The sequence below is a fragment of the Macaca fascicularis genome, chromosome 18, assembly GCF_037993035.2.
Source record: "Macaca fascicularis isolate 582-1 chromosome 18, T2T-MFA8v1.1".
Lineage (NCBI taxonomy): Eukaryota > Metazoa > Chordata > Mammalia > Primates > Cercopithecidae > Macaca > Macaca fascicularis.
The window spans coordinates 66,462,399-66,481,837 of NC_088392.1; the positions used below are offsets into that span (position 1 = coordinate 66,462,399).

Sequence of the window (19,439 nt, forward strand, 5' to 3'; positions counted from 1 at the left end):
TCAACTTATTTTTGTTCTTCATCTAGGATGTCAAACTTTCTAGAGACTGAGGATCAAATAGAAAATCTGGGTTTAGAATTGTCCTTATTCTCTTGCTCCCATAAAACTCTATAAAACGGAGACCAGTTCTTTTCCACTTGCAGAAAGTGGCATGTGTCCAAGTGTCATTTTATACCTGTCTTTCCAAGTGCCATTTAAGCAAATGGAGGTTCTGATGACTGCAAAGAGCCATGCAGTTCAAACCCAGTCCTCTTTCCAGCAGAACTGGCCCCAAAAGCTTTTACTGAGAAGTTTTAGCTCCTTTTTCAGATGGTTCTCTAGCAAGCCCGTATTTTTTTGTTGCTGTTTGGTTGTTTGAATTGTCTTTCAGAGTCCTGTTTTTTTGTTGTTGTTTGTTTGTTTTGTTTCGTTTGCTTGAGATAGGGATTCACTGTGTTACCCAGGCTCGAGTAAAGTGGTGCAGTCACAGCTCACTGCGGCCTCAACCTCCCAGGTTCAAGCAATCCTCCCACCCCAGCCTCCCAAATGGCTGGGACTACAGGCACGTGCCACTACACCTAGCTACTTTTTTATTCTTTGTAGACATGGGGTCTCACTATGTTGCCCCCAGCCCGTTGTTCTTAAAATCTCGGATCTTTTCTTACATTGACACCAGCAAGAGCAGAGGATAAGTCGTTTCGTCCGTATGCTATCAGTTTCCTTCCATTTCTATTGGTTCTTGGGCCTTTTTATTCAAGCTTTAACCACCATCTTCTATGCCCAAGTTCACGTGTTCAGCACTGAATGGAGGGTGAGCCCAAAGACCTGAACAGTGGAGTGGCCCCCTCACTGTAGCCCTGAGCTCCCATTTTTTGCACAGGGAGTCTCCAGGTAACCCCACACTGTCCCTTTGCCCTTGGATCCTGTTTGGCGCCTGATGACCTTAATCCTCGCTGGACCCCAGTCAGAGCCTTGGGATTTTGGGGCTTTTTTTATTGGTATAAATAAAGAATGTGCTTTCTATTAGGAGAGGCAAGGTTGTGTACAATGGTGTATTATTACTTATCTGCTGTGAATATAAAGAAAAATAAGGGCCAGGCATGGTGGCTCAAGCCTGTAATCCCAGTACTTTGGGAGGCTGAGGTGGGAGGACTGATTGAACCCAGGAGTTTGAGACCAGTCTGGGCAACACAGTGAGCCCCCATCGCTACAAAAATAAAAAATAAAAATTAGCCAGGCATGGTGGCACATACCTATAAGTCCCAGTTACTCAGGAGATTGAGGCAGGAGGATTGCTTGAGCTCAGGGATCAAGGTTGCAATGAGCCATGACTGTGCCACTGCACTCTAGCCTGGGTAGCAGAGCCAAACCCTGTCTCTAAAAATGATAATAAAGGAAAAATAAATCATTTATTTTCTTTCCTTTGCCTTTCTTTCTGTTCTCTTCAATCCTGGCAGGGGAGTATTACAGAAAATATTTGTGTTACCCCTGGGGAGGGAGTTCTTGTAGCTTAAACCCAGATCCAGACTCCTCTTTCTGCCCACATCCAGGCCACTGAGCTTGGAACAGGGAAGGGTCTACCCAGTGCCTCTAGCCCTGTGCTGTCCAGTGCGATGCCCCTGGCCACCTGTGGCTTTGGAGCCCTGGAGTGTGGTTGGGCCAGATTCAGATGGGCTGTAAGTGTAAGAACACACTGGTTTCAAAGACTTAATGTTTTTTAAAGAGAATGTAAGATATCACATCATTTTTTCTATTGATTACATGTTAATATTTTTTATATATTGGGCTAAATAAAATATACTATCAAAATTACTTTCTCTTGTTTCCCTTTATCTTTTGTAATGTGACCGCTAGAAAATTGGAGTTCATAGATGTGGCTCCCAAGGTATGTCTGTTGGTCATTGCTGATTTATTTTTATTTATTTATTTATTTTTGAGATGGAGTTTCGCTCTTGTTGCCCAGGCTGGAGTGCAATGGCGCGATCTCGGCTCACTGCAACCTCTGCCTCCCGGGTTCAAGCAATTCTCCTACCTGTGCCTCCCAAGTAGCTGGGATTACAGGCATGCACCACCATACCCGGCTACTTTTGTATTTTTTTTTTAGTAGAGATGGGGTTTTACCATGTCGTTCAGGCTGGTCCCGACCTCCCACCTCAAGTGATCCGCCCGCCTCGGCCTCCCAAAGTGCTGGGATTACAGGTGTGAGCCACCGCGCCTGGCCTTATTGCTGATTTAGAGCAGTTCACCTACACTGGGGCCAGGGAAGTGGCAAAAGAAGGGGCTGTTGGTGGTGGTTGCTGGGGTTACTGACCCAATAATAATATTTAAGATTATAGTTACTGATGCCTATTTCATGCCAAGCACTGTGCTAGGTACTCTCCAGGCTTCCTGTCATCGATTCTTCCCAATAAGTGCGGGGGACATTCTCTTCATTTTACCAAGGAGATTGAAAAGATTCAGTAACTTTTCCAGGCCCATCCAGCTGGGACTCCAACCCAGGTTATTCAAAGCCCATGCTTTGAACCTTCATGCTGGAGAGTTCTGTTGAGAAGGAGGAATGAGGTCCCCGTGTCTCACAGGGGTTGTCAGTTCTGCAAGAAGTGCTGAGGTGTGGATTCCTCACATCTCTGAGGTGATGTATGACTCTTCCTGAAGGCCACGCTCCTTCCCTTTGCCACCGGACAGGGTCCGTGGCCTGCTCTGCAACTGCTTTCCCAGCATGTCCCAGTTTCTTTCCCCGGCCTCCTCCCTCGGGTTCTGTGTGAGACTCTTCGTGGATGGGGTTGGAGCAACCAGGAGCACTTGGGAAATGGCACTGCGCTCACCTGAACTATCACTCTGAGTGTTTCCAGAGCACATAGCCACTGTTTGTTGGTTCTCAGTTTGTTTTCAGGCAATGGCATGTTCAGATAGCTGAGGAGCTCGAAGGTTGAAGGAAAAGCTGCAGCCTCTGGACCCTGAGAGGCAGTGTCATGAGAGGACACCATTCTTTTCACTGGGTCTGCATGCCCAAAAAAGGGAGTACAGTCACAGATCGGGGTGAAAGCATAAGCAGGTAATACCGTAAGTGGTTAGTCACGCTTGGAACATGACATATCTATTGAGAAGTTGCCTCGGACAAAGTATTGAAATAGGATATGGAATTGGCAGGAAGTTCAAGTGGTTAGGACTCATTTGAGGTTACTTAATGGTCCTTTGATCCTTGTTCTGGGGAAAGCCAGTCAAAGGGGTGAGACTTTTGGGCTTCTCCTGGCCCCACCCAATGTCCCTGGCTTCAGGCTGTGTCCCTGAGCCCAGCCCGGAGAGAGGCAGTGGTGACTTGTCTCCAAAGATGCCCTGCCTCCATCCCAGTGGTATTCATGCTGCTCTACAGTTCTGTTCATTTCTCTTGGGTCTGGGCTGGTTCTGCGCCTTGCCTGTAGCCAATAAGGTGTGATGGAAATGGTGCTATGTGACTCCGAAGGCCGGGTCAAAGCAGCCTTGCAGTGTCTGCCTTGGTCTTCTGACTGCCTCGGGAGCCCTGAGCTGCCGTGCAGGAGACGCCAGGCGTGGGCGCTCCAGGAGACAGGCCCCACTGAGCCCAGCCTTGCAGCCGTCTTGCCAAACCACTCAACTCATGAAGGAGGCTATCCAGGGTCTTCCATACCGGCCCATCTGCCAGCCGAGTGCCATCAGGTGACCTCAGTCAGTGCCACATGGGGCAGAAGAATCACCCTGCCCAGCAGTCCCTGAATGAAAACCTGCCACAAAAGCATGAGATATTGTAAAATCATTTTAAACCACTAAGTTTTGGGACAGCATGTTACGCAACAATAGAAAATAGAGCTGAGGCCCACCGTCCTGCCCTTTCTGCAAGATGCTAACATAAGTGGGCTGCCCTCTGAGACCCTTGAACTCTGTTCTTCTCAGGCAGATCCAGTCTGGACTCTGAGCCCCTCCCCTGTCTAGACTCTTATTCTAGGAGTACCGTTCTCCACTGCAGCTGACCTCAGCCCAGACGCTGTTCTCGGAGGAAGACCCCACGGACGGTCCATGCCTTGTTCAGACCCCATTGCAGGGCAGGACCCACAGCCCTTAGCCATTGGCTCAAAGTACATCATTCATTCATTCAAAAGATATTGAGACCTTCTGAGTGCCAGGCTCTGTTTTAGGATCTGAGGATATAACCACAAATGAGATGAGCCCTCCTGGAACTTACTTTCTAGTGGCAGAGACAGGCAACAAACACGGGAATAGAATTTCAAAATGACGGGTGTGGTGGCTCATGCCTGTAATTCCAGATCTTTCAGAGGCCAAGGTGGGTGGATCACCTGAGGTCAGGAGTTCGAGACCAGCCTAGCCAACATGTGTTTCTACTAAAAAATAAAAAAAATAAAAAAATTAGCCAGGTGTGGTGGCAGGCACCTGTAATCCCAGCTACTTGAGAGGCTGAGGCAAGAGAATTGCTTGAACCCAAGAGGTGGAGATTGCAGTAGGTCAAGGATGCGCCATTGCACTCCAGCCTGGGAGAGAGTGAGACTCCATCTCAAAAAAAAAAAAAAAAAAAATTCAGAGTGAGTTAAATGCTTTTAAGGCAATAAGGCAGAAAAGGGAGACAAAGATGGATTCTCCTGAGGAGCTGATGGAAGGTGAGGAATTTCTCTTCCAAAATGTGCAGAATCACACACACCGGCTTAGCATATAGTATGGGGGATTTGTTCTCCTTGAAGTCTGAGGGCCTCTCCAGGCTGTAGAATTCAGGTGAAGGGTGACTGAGTGAGATATGCTTTAGGGGACACACGGGCAAAGTCCAGGAGCCCCACAGGCAGACACCACCACCTTCCCCGCTGTTGGTTCTGGGAGGCCAGGGCAATCAGGCCCCCATCGGCCCTGGGCAGACCCTTGCTGGCTGGCTCTGGGATGCTCTAAGTCTGGCACGGGAGAGAAGATAGGCAGACTTGAAGTAGACCCCATGGTTAGTTTCAGGGGCATGAAACCTGTGGGAGGTGCTGAGGAAGTGCCGGGAGGGAAGGTGCACTCTGTAACTGTGCAGCCCATCACCGGGCTGACTGCGGGCCTCCCATGCTTCGCCCACGTGGCATCTCACTTCATCCTCTCCAGGGGCCTCTGAGGGACATGTATCAGTCTCATTTTGTGGAGGAGACAAATACAGGAAGTCAGCGCCTTCCTGAAGGTCCTTGACTGGCTAAAGGGGCCGTCTGCCCACGCATCCCCTGCCTCTTAACTCTCACAGCTTTCTGCCTCCCCCACAGGAAGCTCGGGTTCAGAAAGGCTGAGTAGATGGGACCAAGTCAGAGGTGGAGAAGGCCAATCATGTTCCAGGAATGAGGCGGAAGGTAGGTGGCACCAGCCCAGGGTGTGATTGAGTGTAGGGACGGGAAATAACATTTGCCAGCGTGGTTAATGGAAAAACCAAACTCTAATGTTTTAAAGAGGTTTATTCTGAGTCCATATGAGTGACTGGGCCTTGGGGAGCAGCCTCAAGGGGTCCTGAGAAAGTGATCCCAAGGCAGTTGGGTTACAGTTTGGTTTTATATACATGATGGGGAGACAGATGTTAGAGGCAAAAACAAAAACCCGTACATGGGAGGTGTATGTTGGTTCAACCGGAAAGTCAGGACAACTCGGAGCAGGGACTTACAGGTCATAGGTAAATTCAAAGATTTTCCGATTGGCAACCCGTTGAAAGGGTTAAGCATCGTCCCAAGACTTCAAGTCAGTAGAAAGAAATGCTCGCATTAAGGTAAGGGGAATTGTGGGGGTCCAGATTCTTGTTGTATAGATGAAGCAGCCTTCAGAGAGAATAGATGGTAAAATAAAGCTTAAGCCTACTGGGCTGCATTCCCAGGAGACCAGGTGTTCTTAGGCACAGGATGAGTTAGGAGGTCAGCACAAGATCAGGTCACAAGGACTTTGCTGATAAAACAGGATGCGGTCAAGAAGCCGACCAAAACCCACCAAAACCAAGGTGGCAATGAAAGTGACCTTTGGTTGTCCTCACTGCTTGTTAGACTCTAATTATAATGCATTACCATACTAACACACACTCCCACCAGCACTGTGACCGTTTACAAATGCAATGGCAACGTCAGGAAGGTACTCTATATGGTCCAAAGGGGAGGAAGCTTCAGTGCAGGGGGAATTACCCATCTCTTTCCTGAAAAACTAATGAATAATCCACCTTTTGTTTAGCATGTAATCAAGAAGTAACTACAAGTATACTCGGTTGAGCAGCCCATGCCACTGCTCTGTCTATGGAGTAGCCATTCCTTTATTCCTTTCCTTTTTATTTTTTGAGACAGAGTCTTGCTCTGTCACCCAGGCTGGAGTGCAATGGCGCAATCTCAGCTCAGCGCAAACTCCGCCTCCCAGGCTCAAGTGATTCTCCTGCCTCAGCCTCCCGAGTAGTTAGGATTGCAGGCATGCGCCACCACACCTGGCTAATTTTCTATTTTTAGTAAAGACGGGGTTTCTCCAGATTGGTCAGGCTGGACTCAAACTCCCAACCTCAGGTGATCCACCCACCTCGGCCTCCCAAAGTGCTGGGATTAGAGGCGTGAGTCACCATGCCCGGCCTACTTTCTTTTCTTCTTCTTCTTTTTTTTTTTTTTTTTTTGAGACTGGGTCTCTCTGTGTTATCCAAGCTAGAGTGCAGTGGTGCAATCTCAGCTCACTGCAGCCTCAACCTCCCCAGCTCAAGCGATCCTCCCACCTCAGCCTCCTGAGTAGCTAGGACATGCACCACCATGCCTGGCTAATTTTTTTTTTTTTTTGTAGGGATAGGGTCTCACTCAGGCTGATCTCCAACTCCTGAGCTTAAGCAATCCTCCCACGTTGGCCTCCCAAAGTGCTGGGGTTACAGGTGTGAGCCACCATGCCCAGCCTTCCTTTACTTTCTTAATAAACTTGCTTTCACTTTATGCACTTGCCCCGAATTCTTTTTTGTGTGATGTCCAAGAGCACCCTCTTGGGGTTTGGATCAGGACCCCTTTCTGGTAATGTTGTGATCTCTGTTTTAATGTGAATGCTGGTCAGTTGTACCTAAATTCCAAAAGGGAGAGGGTGTAACAAGGCGTGTTTGGCCGGGCGCGGTGGCTCAAGCCTGTAATCCCAGCACTTTGGGAGGCCGAGGCGGGTGGATCACGAGGTCAGGAGATCGAGACTATCCTGGCTAACATGGTGAAACCCCGTCTCTACTAAAAATACAAAAAACTAGCCGGGCGTGGTGGCGGGCGCCTGTGGTCTCAGCTACTTGGGAGGCTGAGGCAGGAGAATGGCGTGAACCCGGGAGGCGGAGCTTGCAGTGAGCCGAGATCACGCCACTGCACTCCAGCCTGGGAGACACAGCGAGACTCCGTCTCAAAAAAAAAAACAAAAACACAAGGCGTGTTCGACCTCCTTTCCCGCCATGGCTGGGAATTCAGTTTCTCAGGTTTCTCTGGGGTCCCCTCAGTCACTTGGAGGGCTTAGGATGTTATTTTTGATTTACAGCACCCACCATGCACAGTGCAGGTGCCTCCTATATGTATGTTACCTACTCATGACCCTAAAGGGGCCAGCACACAGATGAGGCCTGCGAGCCCCTGACAGGGCAGGACACTTCCCCAAGGTCATGCATTCTGCATTACTAGGCCAAGATTCTAAAGTGGCTTCCAAAACCAGCCCTCCCTCTCACCTCGCCGTGTGCCAGGTTGTTTCTGGGCATAGCCCCCCACGCCCACCCCTACCCTGGGGTCACTGGGTTGTGGACAAACCAGAGGAGACAAGCTCCCCATGGACAGCCCTCACTTCGGGGCTCCGGGGTGCTGGTGCTTGGCCCAGGCATTGGCTGCCTGCAAGGTAGCTCCGGATCCTTGGACCCAACAGCAAACCGCTGGGGAGGCCAAGCCATTCTGGCGCTTGCGCAAGGCTCCCTCTATTCTGGAAACATCTCAGGGATGGCAGACATTCCGCGCTCCCCAGTGAGCCAAGCGAATCTTTGCTCCTGCTGTCAGCTGATTTTCAGTGGCCGGACTCGCAGTGGTTTACCGTAAGTAAAACAAACAATGGCATATAAACCTAGGCCAGTTCTATCCAGGATCAACTGGGGCGGAGTCTGAAGAAACTCCCTTGCCACCCAACTTCCTTGGCCACGAGGGTGAAGTCTCATTTAAGCAGTTGTCTGAGCCAAAAGAAGTATTTGAGTCATTGATTTCCTGCTCTGTGGAAGGCCTGCAGGATTAGCAAAGGCAAAGAGTCTGCACATGCGTCTTTGTGCCCTGATTGAGCCTCGGGGAGCCGTGGAAGCCCTTGGGATTTCAGGAGTCAATGCAGGCACCACTCACCTGGGCCAGTTGATTTGCATGGCAAATAGAAGTTAAGTGGAGCTGTTAGTGAAAAGGGCTCCTCTAAGTGGGAGATGGAACCAGGGTTCTGTCCCAGGCATTCTCACCATCCTGGAAAGTGATTTCAATCAGCCCTTCATTTATTTCCTCATTCCTTCTTTCATCAGATGCAGATTGGATGCAACAGGAATGGGGGTTCTTTCGGAGGTTTTTTTGGTCTTTGTTACAGGTGTCTGCGCTTTGTCTAGCAGGGCTGTTCTACCACTCCCGTCGCTGGAGGCTGCAGGCCCATTGTGCTGAGTTGTCCTCGAGGCACAATCTCTCTGGTTCCAGCAGGAACAGCTCTGGTGACTCTCTTTGTGATTGTAGACTTGAAGCAAACACACCCCCCTGTTCTCAGGGAGACCCTGTGTCTTAGACACACAGAGATGCTTTTAAAATAACAGCTTTGTCCAGGCGCGGTGGCTCACTCCCGTAATCCCAGCATTTGGGGAGGCCATGGCAGGCAGATTGCTTGAGCTCAGGAGTTCGAGGCCAGCCTGGGTAACCTGGTGAAACCCCATCTCTGCTAAAAGTTAAAAACAATTAGTTGGGCGTGGTTGTGCATGCCTGTGGTCCCAGCTATTTGGGAGGCTGAGGTGGGAGGATCACTCAAGTCCAGGAGGTCAAGGCTACAGTGAGCTCTGTTTGTGCCACTGCATTCCATCCTGGGTGACAGAACGAGATCTTGTCTCAAAAGAAGTAAAATAAATAAATAATAGCTTCATAGAAATATAATCCACATGCCCTAAGATGTACCCATTTAAAGTGTACAATTCAGTATACTTTAAATTCTGTAGTTTTTAGTCTATTCACAGAATTCTGCAACCATTATCACTAATTGTAGAACATTTTCTTCATCTCAAAAAGAACCCCATACCCATTGTCATCCCACCCTCCTCCCTTCCACTGACCTAGGCAGCCACAAATCCACTTTCTATCTCTATGGATTGGCCTGTTTTGGAGATTTCATATGCACGGGATTGTGCAATGTGTGGGCTTTTGTGTTAGGCTGAGGTTTTTAAGTGGTTCATGTACCTCTATTAAAAGCTGCCTTCCCTACCTGGGGGTGGGGAGAGGGGCGGGTGGGAGTCCTCCACGCAGGGCATGGAAAAATTAGGGGTGGGACTAAGGGACCCTGGAAGCTGGAGACAGGTGAGGGAGCTCCAGAGGCAGGCGACAGGAGGGGCATAGTCAACACTTCCAGAAACCTGGTAGCCGGGCTTAAGTTTTATTTTTCAGCTACCGCCCTGTTATCCTCAGGCCTTTAGTCAAGTCTGTTATGCATGACAGTCTCGTGTTGCCTGTGGCCTGTGCTTTGGGGAATAAAGTGTTTGGGTCCCATTTTGTGGTGAAGGTGGACAGGGGAGAGTAAAGTGGTCACCACTGTCAGGTGGCCCCACTTTAAGCTTTTAGCTCTTGGCAGCTGTCCTCTTCTTCCCAGAGATCTTGAAGATACAGCCAAGTCAAAATTGTTGTATCGCGTTCACGTGTGTAGCAACTACTTCTGAAATATCCACTTGAGGGAAGCATTCTGTCCCAGCAAAAGATTACAGACATGGCTGGTAGAGGAAGCCACTCTGACAGGACAGATTCAGGTGCACACAGGACAAGAGGAAGGGAACCAGGGGACAGAGTGGAGAGCGGCCTTGAGAACTGCCAGCCTCAGCCTCAGTACCCCGCCACAGCCTTGGTCTCACAGTGGAGACCCGTTAATAACCTCACCCCAGGGCAGGAGCAGACCCAATGGACAGAGGTCTCAGAAAGCAGTCTGCTGGTGCTGGGCTTGGTCCCCACCTGTGCAGTCCACTGCATGCACACATGCCCAACCCGGCCAAGGCCCGTCTGCAGGCACAAGCTCAGCCCCGCTGCCTGCAGTGCAGGGTCTGGTGCATGGCTCTGGGCCCTGTGCACAGATGCCCATTGCTTATCACCATGCACTCCCTCCTCTTCCTGACTAGATTCATTTCCTAGGGCTGCCGTAACAAAGAACTGCAAACTTGGTGACTTCAACAACAGAAATTGCCTGGGCGCAGTGACTCACACCTGTAATTCCAGCACTTTAGGAGGCCAAGGTGGGAGGATCACTTGAGCCCAGGAGTTCAAGACCAGCCTGGGCAACAAACATAGTAAGATCCTGTATTTAAGGAGGGGGGGGGAATATATATATGTACATATGAGATACTAAATATATTTTACCTATATATATATGTCTCTCTATATAACAACAGACATTTATTATTACTACAGTTCTGGAGGCTGGAAGTCCAAATTCAAGGCTTCAGCAGGGCTGATTCCTTCTGAGGGCTATGAGGGAGGGATCTTTCCAGGCTTGTCTCCTTGCCTTGTAGATGATGTTTCCTCCCTGTGTCTCCATGTCGTCTTCCTTCTCTATGTGCCTGTATCTGTGTCCTATTTTACCCTTCCTAGAAGGACTAGGGTCCCACCTTAAGGACCTCATTTTAACTTGATTTCCTCCATAAAGACCTTATCTCCAAATAAGGTCACATTCTGAGATATTGGGAGTTAGGACTCCAGCATATATTTTTAGGGGACTCATAGCACTCAGTAGCAGAAGTCTGATTTTATTTAAGAAGCTATGTATCCAGCTAACAGACTGCCTTTCCCAGCATCCCTTGCAGCCCTTGCAGTTTATATGATCAAGTTCTGACTGATGAGATATAAGCAGAAGTTGATGGGGGAGATGTTGGGGACAGTTCCTTAGAAGAATCTCAGATAGGTAGAAGAGGCCCTTTTCTCTATATTCTTCCTGCTTCTCACCTGGATTGAAGATGTGATAGCTAGAGTTCTAGCATCCATCTTGGTCCTTGAGGCAACTTTGAAGTTGGAAGCTGTGGTCTAAGGATAGTGGAGCAGAAGCGGAACAGGCCTGAATCTCTGAGGAGACAAAGGCACTGCCAGATCAGCCAGACCACCTACCTCCAACCCTTTCTCCTTTTCTCTTTTTTAATTTTAATTTTATTTTATTTTTATTTTTTTGTTTTGTTTTTTGAGACAGGGTCTTGCTCTGTCACCCAAGCTGGAGTGCAGTGGCACAATCACAGCTCACTGCAGCCTCAAACTCCCAGGCTCAAGTGATCCTCCCACCTCAGCCTATGAGTAGCTGGGACCACAGGTAAGCCGCACCACACCCAGCTAATTTTTTTTTATTTATTTTAGTAGAGTTGAGATCTCACCATGTTACTCAGGTTGGCCTTGAACTCCTGAGCTCAAGCAATCCTCCCACCTCGGCCTCCCAAAGTGCTGGATTATAGGCATGAGCCACCACACCCAGCCCTAATTTTCTTAATGATAAAAATGGGAGTTATAATACCATGGCTATTTTAATCATATTAGACATGATTTCATGTGTAGCAATTTAGCACCACGCCCAGCATGATGGCCATTATTAGTTTGATTACTAATTTATAGTCATGATAGCCCCTAGGAAATGATGGATTATAGTAATTATAGCCCCCAGGAAATATAGGAGTATAACCCCCAGGAAATGATGGCCATGAATAGTTTGATGACTACACTTTCTAGTAAATTGCTGTTCTGCTCCTGGCGTGACACTACACTGACTTCTGAAAGCCAGACTTTTGCTTTTTCCAAAGACCAAGTCTCTGACTTATATTCTTTGTGTTCCTTAAGCTCCCATTGTACTCTCTGCCTTCTTTTGGTCTTGAGAACCTCATTAGCACATGTAGTCCCTAGGTTGTGTGGGTTCCAATTCCCTTCCAGCCCCTTCTGGGAGGGTTCAGCCTTCTGTACTCAGCCAGGGCACCAGATAAGTCAGGATGGGGGAGTAGGTGGGGCTCTACATTCTGCCCAGTGGTTTTGATCAGTGGAAGAGGGTCTTCCCAAGAAGAGAGTAGGAAATTGATTGGAAAGATAGACCCATTTTTCATCCCTTCCCTTTGCCCATGCCATTTACAATGTGATGAAGCCATTCCCCCACTGCTTGGACTTGGGCTAGCCTCGTGACTTGCTTTAGCCAATAAATACAGTAGAAGTGGTACTGCCCGTTTTGGAGTCTAGACCTTAAGAAGTGTTGTACATTCCACATGTTCTATTGGACTTCTGCTTTGACGAGGACTCCATCTTTGATCCAACTTTAGACAGACTCCTCTGAGCCCTCCTCCTCGGAGCCCCAAGACCTTGTCCTCGGCCTGCTCAACCTAGTTCAGCAAGAATTCTGCCAAGCCAGTTTAGCAAAAATCACCCCTAGTCTTGATGCCTAACAAGTTCCTCTTGATAAATTGACTCCTTCGCCCTGCCTATTGGCTAGAAATCCCTAGCTACCTCTGTTGTATCCAAAGTTAAGTTTAATCTCTCTCTCCTATTGCAGTAGTCTTGAATAAAGTTTCCCTTACCTGTTTAACTCTGTCTGGTGCAGTTTTTCTTTGACAACTTCCACCGTGAGAACAAGCCCAGACTAGCCTGCTGGAGCATGAGAGACCATGTGGAGCAGAGCTAAGTCCTCCCAGCCAAGGCCATCTGTGTTAGTCCGTTTTCATGCTGCTGCTAAAGACATACCCAAGACTGGAAAATTTACAAAAGAAAGAGGTTTAATTGGACCTACAGCTCCACATGGCTGGAGAAGCCTCACAATCATGGCAGAAGGCAAAGAGGAGCAAGTCCCATATTACATGGATGGCAGCAGGCAAAGAGAGAATGAGGAAGATGTAAAAGCAGAAACCTCTGATAATACCATCAGATCTCGTGAGACTTATTCACTACCACAAGAACAGTATGGGGGAGACCACCCCCATGATTCAATTATCTCCCACTGGGTCCCTCCCCCAACACGTGGGAATTATGGGAGTACAATTCAAGATGAGATTTGGGTGAGGACACAGCCAAACCATATCACTATCCTAACAGCCTTCAGCTGACTGCAGACACACGGGTGAGCCTGGGTGAGACCAACTGAGCTGCCCAGCCAAATCCTAGGCTCATGAGAAAAAAGAAATGGCTATTAGTTTAAACCACCAAGATTTGAGGTGGTTTGGTTTGCAGCATTATCATGGCACTAGATGACAGGTAGAGAGGAGAAGAAAAGGTAACAGAAGCAGAGCAGGACTTTTTGAAGATCTCCTTGCCCTGAGCTCCGTGACTCCTGCAGAGTCCTGTAGCATGAGTGAGGGACAGCCCTGTCTCTTTGGCTGCCATTCCTGGCAAGGGGAGGCAGGGGAACAGGATCGCAGCTGACTCTGTGGGTCCCTCCTCAGTCACCAGGCAGCAAGGAGAGGCAGGGAGGATGCGCATGCAGGCGGGCAGGGACTGGCTAGTGCCTGGGTTGACTTGGCGGTATGTGCCAACTGGAAAACAATTAAGTCCTAGATTCCAAATAACTTCAAGTGCACATGGGTGGGACCGAGCTATGAATAGCAGGCCTCAAGAACTGTGAAATACCAGCACCACAACACTGTCCTCCTCCCCAGGCTGGGGCCCCACCCTGCCTTGGGTCTATTGTTCTCCCACACAGCCTCTATAGGCCCCTCAGTCCTTTCTTCTTCTGGTTTTTTTTTTTTTTCCTTCTTTTTAAAATTCTGTTAAAATACACATAACATCAAATGTGCCCTTTTCCCCATTTTTAAGTGCACAGTTCAGTGGTATGAAGTATGTTCACAGTGTTGTACAGCCACCACCACCACACAGTTCAGTGGTATGAAGCGTGTTCACAGTGTTGTACAGACACCACCGCCACACAGTTCAGTGGTATGAAGCGTGTTCACAGTGTTGTACAGCCACCACCGCCACACAGTTCAGTGGTATGAAGCGTGTTCACAGTGTTGTACAGCCACCACCGCCACACAGTTCAGTGGTATGAAGCGTGTTCACAGTGTTGTACAGCCACCACCGCCACACAGTTCAGTGGTATGAAGCGTGTTCACAGTGTTGTACAGCCACCACCGCCACACAGTTCAGTGGTATGAAGCGTGTTCACAGTGTTGTACAGCCACCACCGCCACACAGTTCAGTGGTATGAAGCGTGTTCACAGTGTTGTACAGCCACCACCGCCACACAGTTCAGTGGTATGAAGCGTGTTCACAGTGTTGTACAGCCACCACCGCCACACAGTTCAGTGGTATGAAGTGTGTTCACAGTGTTGTATAGCCACCACCATCCATTTCTGGGATCTTTTCATCATCCCCAACAGAAACCCCAGCCCACTGAACACTAACTCCTTGTTCCTTCCTTCCCTGTCCCTGGTCACCACCATTCTACCACCTGTGTGTATGAATTTGCCTCTTCCAGAAACCTCACATCAGTGGAGTCACACGACATCTGTCCTTAGGTGTCTCAGCCCCTTATTCTTACCTAGCGTTGTTTTTAGACATCTGAAAAGCAGCCCACCAGGGATAGGAGAGCTGCGCCTTCTAGAACACCCCATCCCACTTCCATGTAGAGTTGGGCTACATGACCTTGGCTTTGGGGTACAGGTGTCCCTCTTCCACATCAAGTCCCCAAACAAAACAAAACAAAGCACTCTTTCTGACTCAGCTCCTGAAGAGGCTGTGAGGACCCGCCCCCCTCCATTTACCTGCTCTGCCTTTGCAGTTCAGCTTGTTCTCACGATGCCCCGTCAGCCTCCGGTTGAAGGGGTGGCCTGCCCCTCCACACCTGTGGGCGTTTCTCGTTAGGTGGAACGAGAGACTTGAGAAAAGAAATGAGACACAGAGACAAAGTATAGAGAAAGAAAAAGTGGGCCCTGGGACCGGCGCTCAGCATACAGAGGACCCACGCAGCGCCGGCACCGGTCTCTGAGTTTCCTCAGTATTTATTGATCATTATCTTTACCATCCTAGAAAAAAGGAAGTGGCAGGATAATAGGATCATTGTAGGGAGAAGGTCAGCAGTAAGACATATGAATACAGTTCTCTGTGACATAAGTTTAAGGAAAAGTGCTGTGCCTTGATATGCATAGGCAAACATCTCCATAAACCTTTTTAGTGCATAAAGAACAGCATTGCACTAGCACGTCCCACCTTCAGCCCTAAGGCGGTTTTCTCCTTTCTCAGTAAACAAAAAATACAATCAGGTTTTACACCGAGATGTTCCATTGCCCAGGGATGGGCAGGAGACAGATGCTTTTCTCTATCTGAACCGCCAAGAGGCCTTCTTTCCTCTTATACTAGTCCTCAGCAGAGACCCTTCAGGGTGTCAGGCTGGGGGACGATCAGGTCTTTCCCTTCCCACGAGGCCATATTTCAGACTATCACATGGGGAGAAACCTTGGACAATACCTAGCTTTCCTAGGCAGAGATCCCTGCGACCTTTGGCAGTGTATGTGTCCCTGGGTACTTGAGATTAAGAGAATGGTGATGACTTTTCACAAGCATATGCCTTCAGGCACTTGTTTAACAAAGCACACCCTGCACAGCCCCAAATCCGTTAAACCTTGAGTCACCACAGCACATGTCTCTTGCAAGGACAAGGTTGGGGGTAGGGTCACGAATTAACAGCATCTCAAATACAGAACAAAATGGAGTCTCTTATGTCTACTTCTTTCTATGTAGACACAGTAACAGTCTGATCTCTCTCTCTTTTCCCCACATCCCATCAGGCAGTGGGGAAGCTGGTGGGGTGAATGATCACCTCGGGTTTGTCTCACCAACCCCCGGAGGGCACGGTTCATGGTCCTTGAGTAACCTCTAGGTGCCTGCCCAGTTTCAGGTCCAAGGCTGCACCTAGAATTATTGCTTCAATAGCTGAGACTCTGGCTTGAGGCAAGTTGGAACAGACCAGTCCTGTGGGGCCAGAAAAATCTGCAGGCACCCAAGGTCTGCTGGCAGCCTGGTTGTGTGAGTGCGTGAGGTCAGGGAGACAGGAGGAGGCAGAACATTGCGAAGTTCCCACCCTCTGCTGCCCCTCCCTGCACCCTACACACACGCACAAGCACTCGCACAAGCACATACACAAGCACACACACTCACACAAGCACATACAAGCACACTCACACACTCACAAAACACACAAGCACACACAGAAGCACACACAAGCACATACAAGCATACTCACACATACAAAACACAAGCACACACACACAAGCACAAACAAGCACACAAAACAAGCAGACACAAGCACACACAAGCACACACACTCACACAAGCACACTCACACACACAAAACACAAGCAGACACACAAGCACACACACACAAGCATACACACAAGCACACAAGCACACTCACACATTCACACACAACACACAAGCAGACACACAGGCACACACATACACTCACAAGCACACACAAGCACACACGCACAAGCACACACACACACAAAACAGACACACAAAAGGACACACACATACACAAGCACACACACAAGCACACACACAAGCGCACACACACGCACACATATACACTCACACAAGCACACACTCGCAAGCACACACTCCCACACCTGCCTCAGGGACTCAGGTTTGTAAGGCCTGAGGTGAGGGGACTGCTCCAGGCCTAAGTTAAAGAGTTTTCCAGGGAGTGCGTGGGGGAGGCTGAGCGCGGAATCAGATGTGAGACTGAGGGAAATGGGGCTTTCCCCTCACATGGAGAACACGGTGCTGCCCCGGCCCTGCCTGCGCTGGACACAGCACCTGGGGCCCGGTGGACTAGGGCAACAATGGCAATGGGGAGGCTGCCTCCAGGGGGCTCAGAGACGGTGGGTGTTCCAGTGGGGACTAGGGGAAGGGGCAGGGAGGGAATGGACCACTGACCAGGCTCCTGTCCAGCATGTATGTGATGGCCAGGGATGGGGACTTTCAGGCCAGCAGGAAACTCAGGCAACATTTGACCACCTTTCCCCACCATGGGGCTCCAGGCCGTACATCCCACCTTGTCCCAAGGCATGGAATTTACTTTTATTCTGTGACAAAGCTGATTCTTTCTTCTCAAGAATTATCTACCTCTTTATAATCCATTTTCTTTCCCAATCCTTCGATCAGGGAGTCCATGGATGCCACTGCTGAGGTCTCAGCAGCCTGGCACGTGGTTCTGGGCTGGAGGTGAGTAGCCCATGGAGCCTCAGCTCTCCCATATGTAACATGGAAAGGTAGGGCTGGGAGCCGTGGCTCATGTCAATAATTCCAGCCTTTCAGGAGGCTGAGGCAGGAGGGTTGCTTGAGACCAGGATTTGTGATCAGTCTGCACAACAGAGTAAGACTCTGTCTCTACAAAAAATTTTAAAACTAGCCAGGCGTGGTGGTGTGTACCTGTGTAGTCCCAGCTACTCGGGAGGCTGAGGCAGGAGGATCACTTGAGCCCAGGAGGTTGAGGCTGCAGTGAGCTGTGATTGTGCCACTGCACTCTGGCCTGGGTAACAGAGTGACACCTCGTCTCAAAAAAATAAATTAAATAAAATGGAAAGGTAATTTAATCCCCTCAAAGGTTTGTTGAAACAATTAAATGGAAAAAACTTACAGTAATGTATGTATGTACGTGTGGTGCTTAGCATACCGGCACACAGTAAACAAGCAGTAAACCTTACTGTTATCCTTATGACCATCAACAAGCAGGGCTCTCCACAGTGACTGGCTCTGGGTGGCAGGAGACTTGCGGTGTCTGAGTAAATGGAATGTGACCGTGAGGCAAATGACTTTAACATCCATTAGCACTTCCATATCTAAGTGAGTGTGGAATATGTCGTCACCCCAGAAGTCCTCATTCATTCAGGAGGTCGCAGAACAGAGCGATTGCATTCTCTAGACCTTCATAAGCACCAGTCTCAGATAGCTCTCTGTAACTAGGGAAGTTACAGTTTCCCACGCTGGTTCACTTTCCCTGTCTCCACAACAATTATTCCAAACACTTTTTACTCTTCAAACTCCCTTTCTGTTTTTGCCCTTCTCTTCCCTCCATGTAGACGGGCCTCCCCTCTTTCTTCAAGGGAAACTGAAAGCTGTCAGGTGAGCTCATTCACTGTCTCAGTGTCGTCCACACACACCTGCCCACGTTTGCGCTTCTCTTCCCTTCTTTTTGCAGCTGAGGAGTATTTTCTCTTCAACTTAACATTTATCCCTCTGATTCTGCGCATTCGGATTCCAACGCCTGCCTTCTCAGAAACCCAGGGATCTCTCTCTGTTGGCTGTTTCACCTTTTCCGTCTCTACTGGCTTGAAGCACCCTCAAGTCTTTCCCATTTAAAATCGACAACAAAACAAAAACGTGGCTTCTTTCTTCATCCAGTTGATCTAAGCTGGCTCTCCTCGTGTCATCAGCACACGCATTGACAAGAAAAAGCCAGGCGGATTGAGGCTCACCGGTGTCATGGAGAAGAACGTAGCTTGGGCAGTGTTTCAGAGCTGGGAAGACAAGGGCAGAATCTCTCCCAGATTGGAAGTTTGGTCTGAGGTGAGTCTTTCTATGTGGGATGTAGGACTGGGTAACCATCAGGATTCGAAAGTCTAGGATTGGTGGAAACTGCAGAGGGTCCAACATTTCAAGTGCAAACTATCTGTGGACACTGTGCATTGAGGAATGGGGGAAGTTTCTGTAGTCAATAATCAAACCGTGTGTTGGGAGACAGTCCCAAAGAGGAATGAAATGCTAATGAAGACAGTGGTAGAGCAAAGTCAGGTTCGTGTAGGCAGTCAGGTATGGTTTCGCTTCTCTGTGTCCTGGCTGAGTGCGAGGGTAAAAGATTTTGGTTCTTAGCTTCTGATTTCTTTCCTAGCTCCTTCCTCTTATTCACAACCTATAGTCTGAGCTGAACTTGAGAGGGGCGTGGGGCTTGGCAGTGTGTTATAGACACCCTGAAATTCACCTGCAACCTCCAGTGGTGTCCTGAGGTCATGTGGGCGCTGGACACCTGAAGAGACCAAGGGTGGTGTCAGTGAAGAAGGTGGCAGAATCTTAGACCAGGAATGAGGTGAGGCCACATTGCTTCTCACAAAACTGCCCCTGGTTCCTCAAGTCATCAGCCAGGGGCAGCCTCATTTTCAGCCGGGCTCTGGTTTAGAGCGCTCACTCACTGTGGGGCAGCAGCAGCGCAATCAGCTTCTTCTGTGTCAGGCCCCACGCAGATGCGGTTTCGGGCGAGTGTGGGCACAGCTCTACCTCTGTGGTCTGTTGGTTGGATGCTCTGCCCTGGAG

The 19,439-nt window shown here is 49.1% G+C and overlaps 1 protein-coding gene across 3 annotated transcripts in view; it reads left to right on the forward strand.

Annotated features, from left to right (window-relative positions):
* TMEM241 (transmembrane protein 241) overlaps positions 1-18,698 on the forward strand; it is a 159,523-nt gene extending 140,825 nt beyond the window's left edge. Inside the window, exons 15-16 of one of the 3 annotated variants that reach the window (XR_010582896.2) lie at positions 5,232-5,315; positions 8,533-8,767. Coding sequence is in view for 2 of the 3 variants with exons in the window: in XM_015440107.4 (XP_015295593.1) it covers positions 18,534-18,537 (4 nt within the window). In the remaining variant the exon portion in view is untranslated. Of the gene's footprint in view, positions 1-5,231; positions 5,316-8,532; positions 8,768-18,330; positions 18,512-18,533 lie in introns of those variants that run through there. The other 2 variants (XM_015440107.4, XM_065534011.1) reach the window with 2 other exon arrangements.
* The last annotated feature ends 741 nt before the right edge of the window (positions 18,699-19,439 follow it).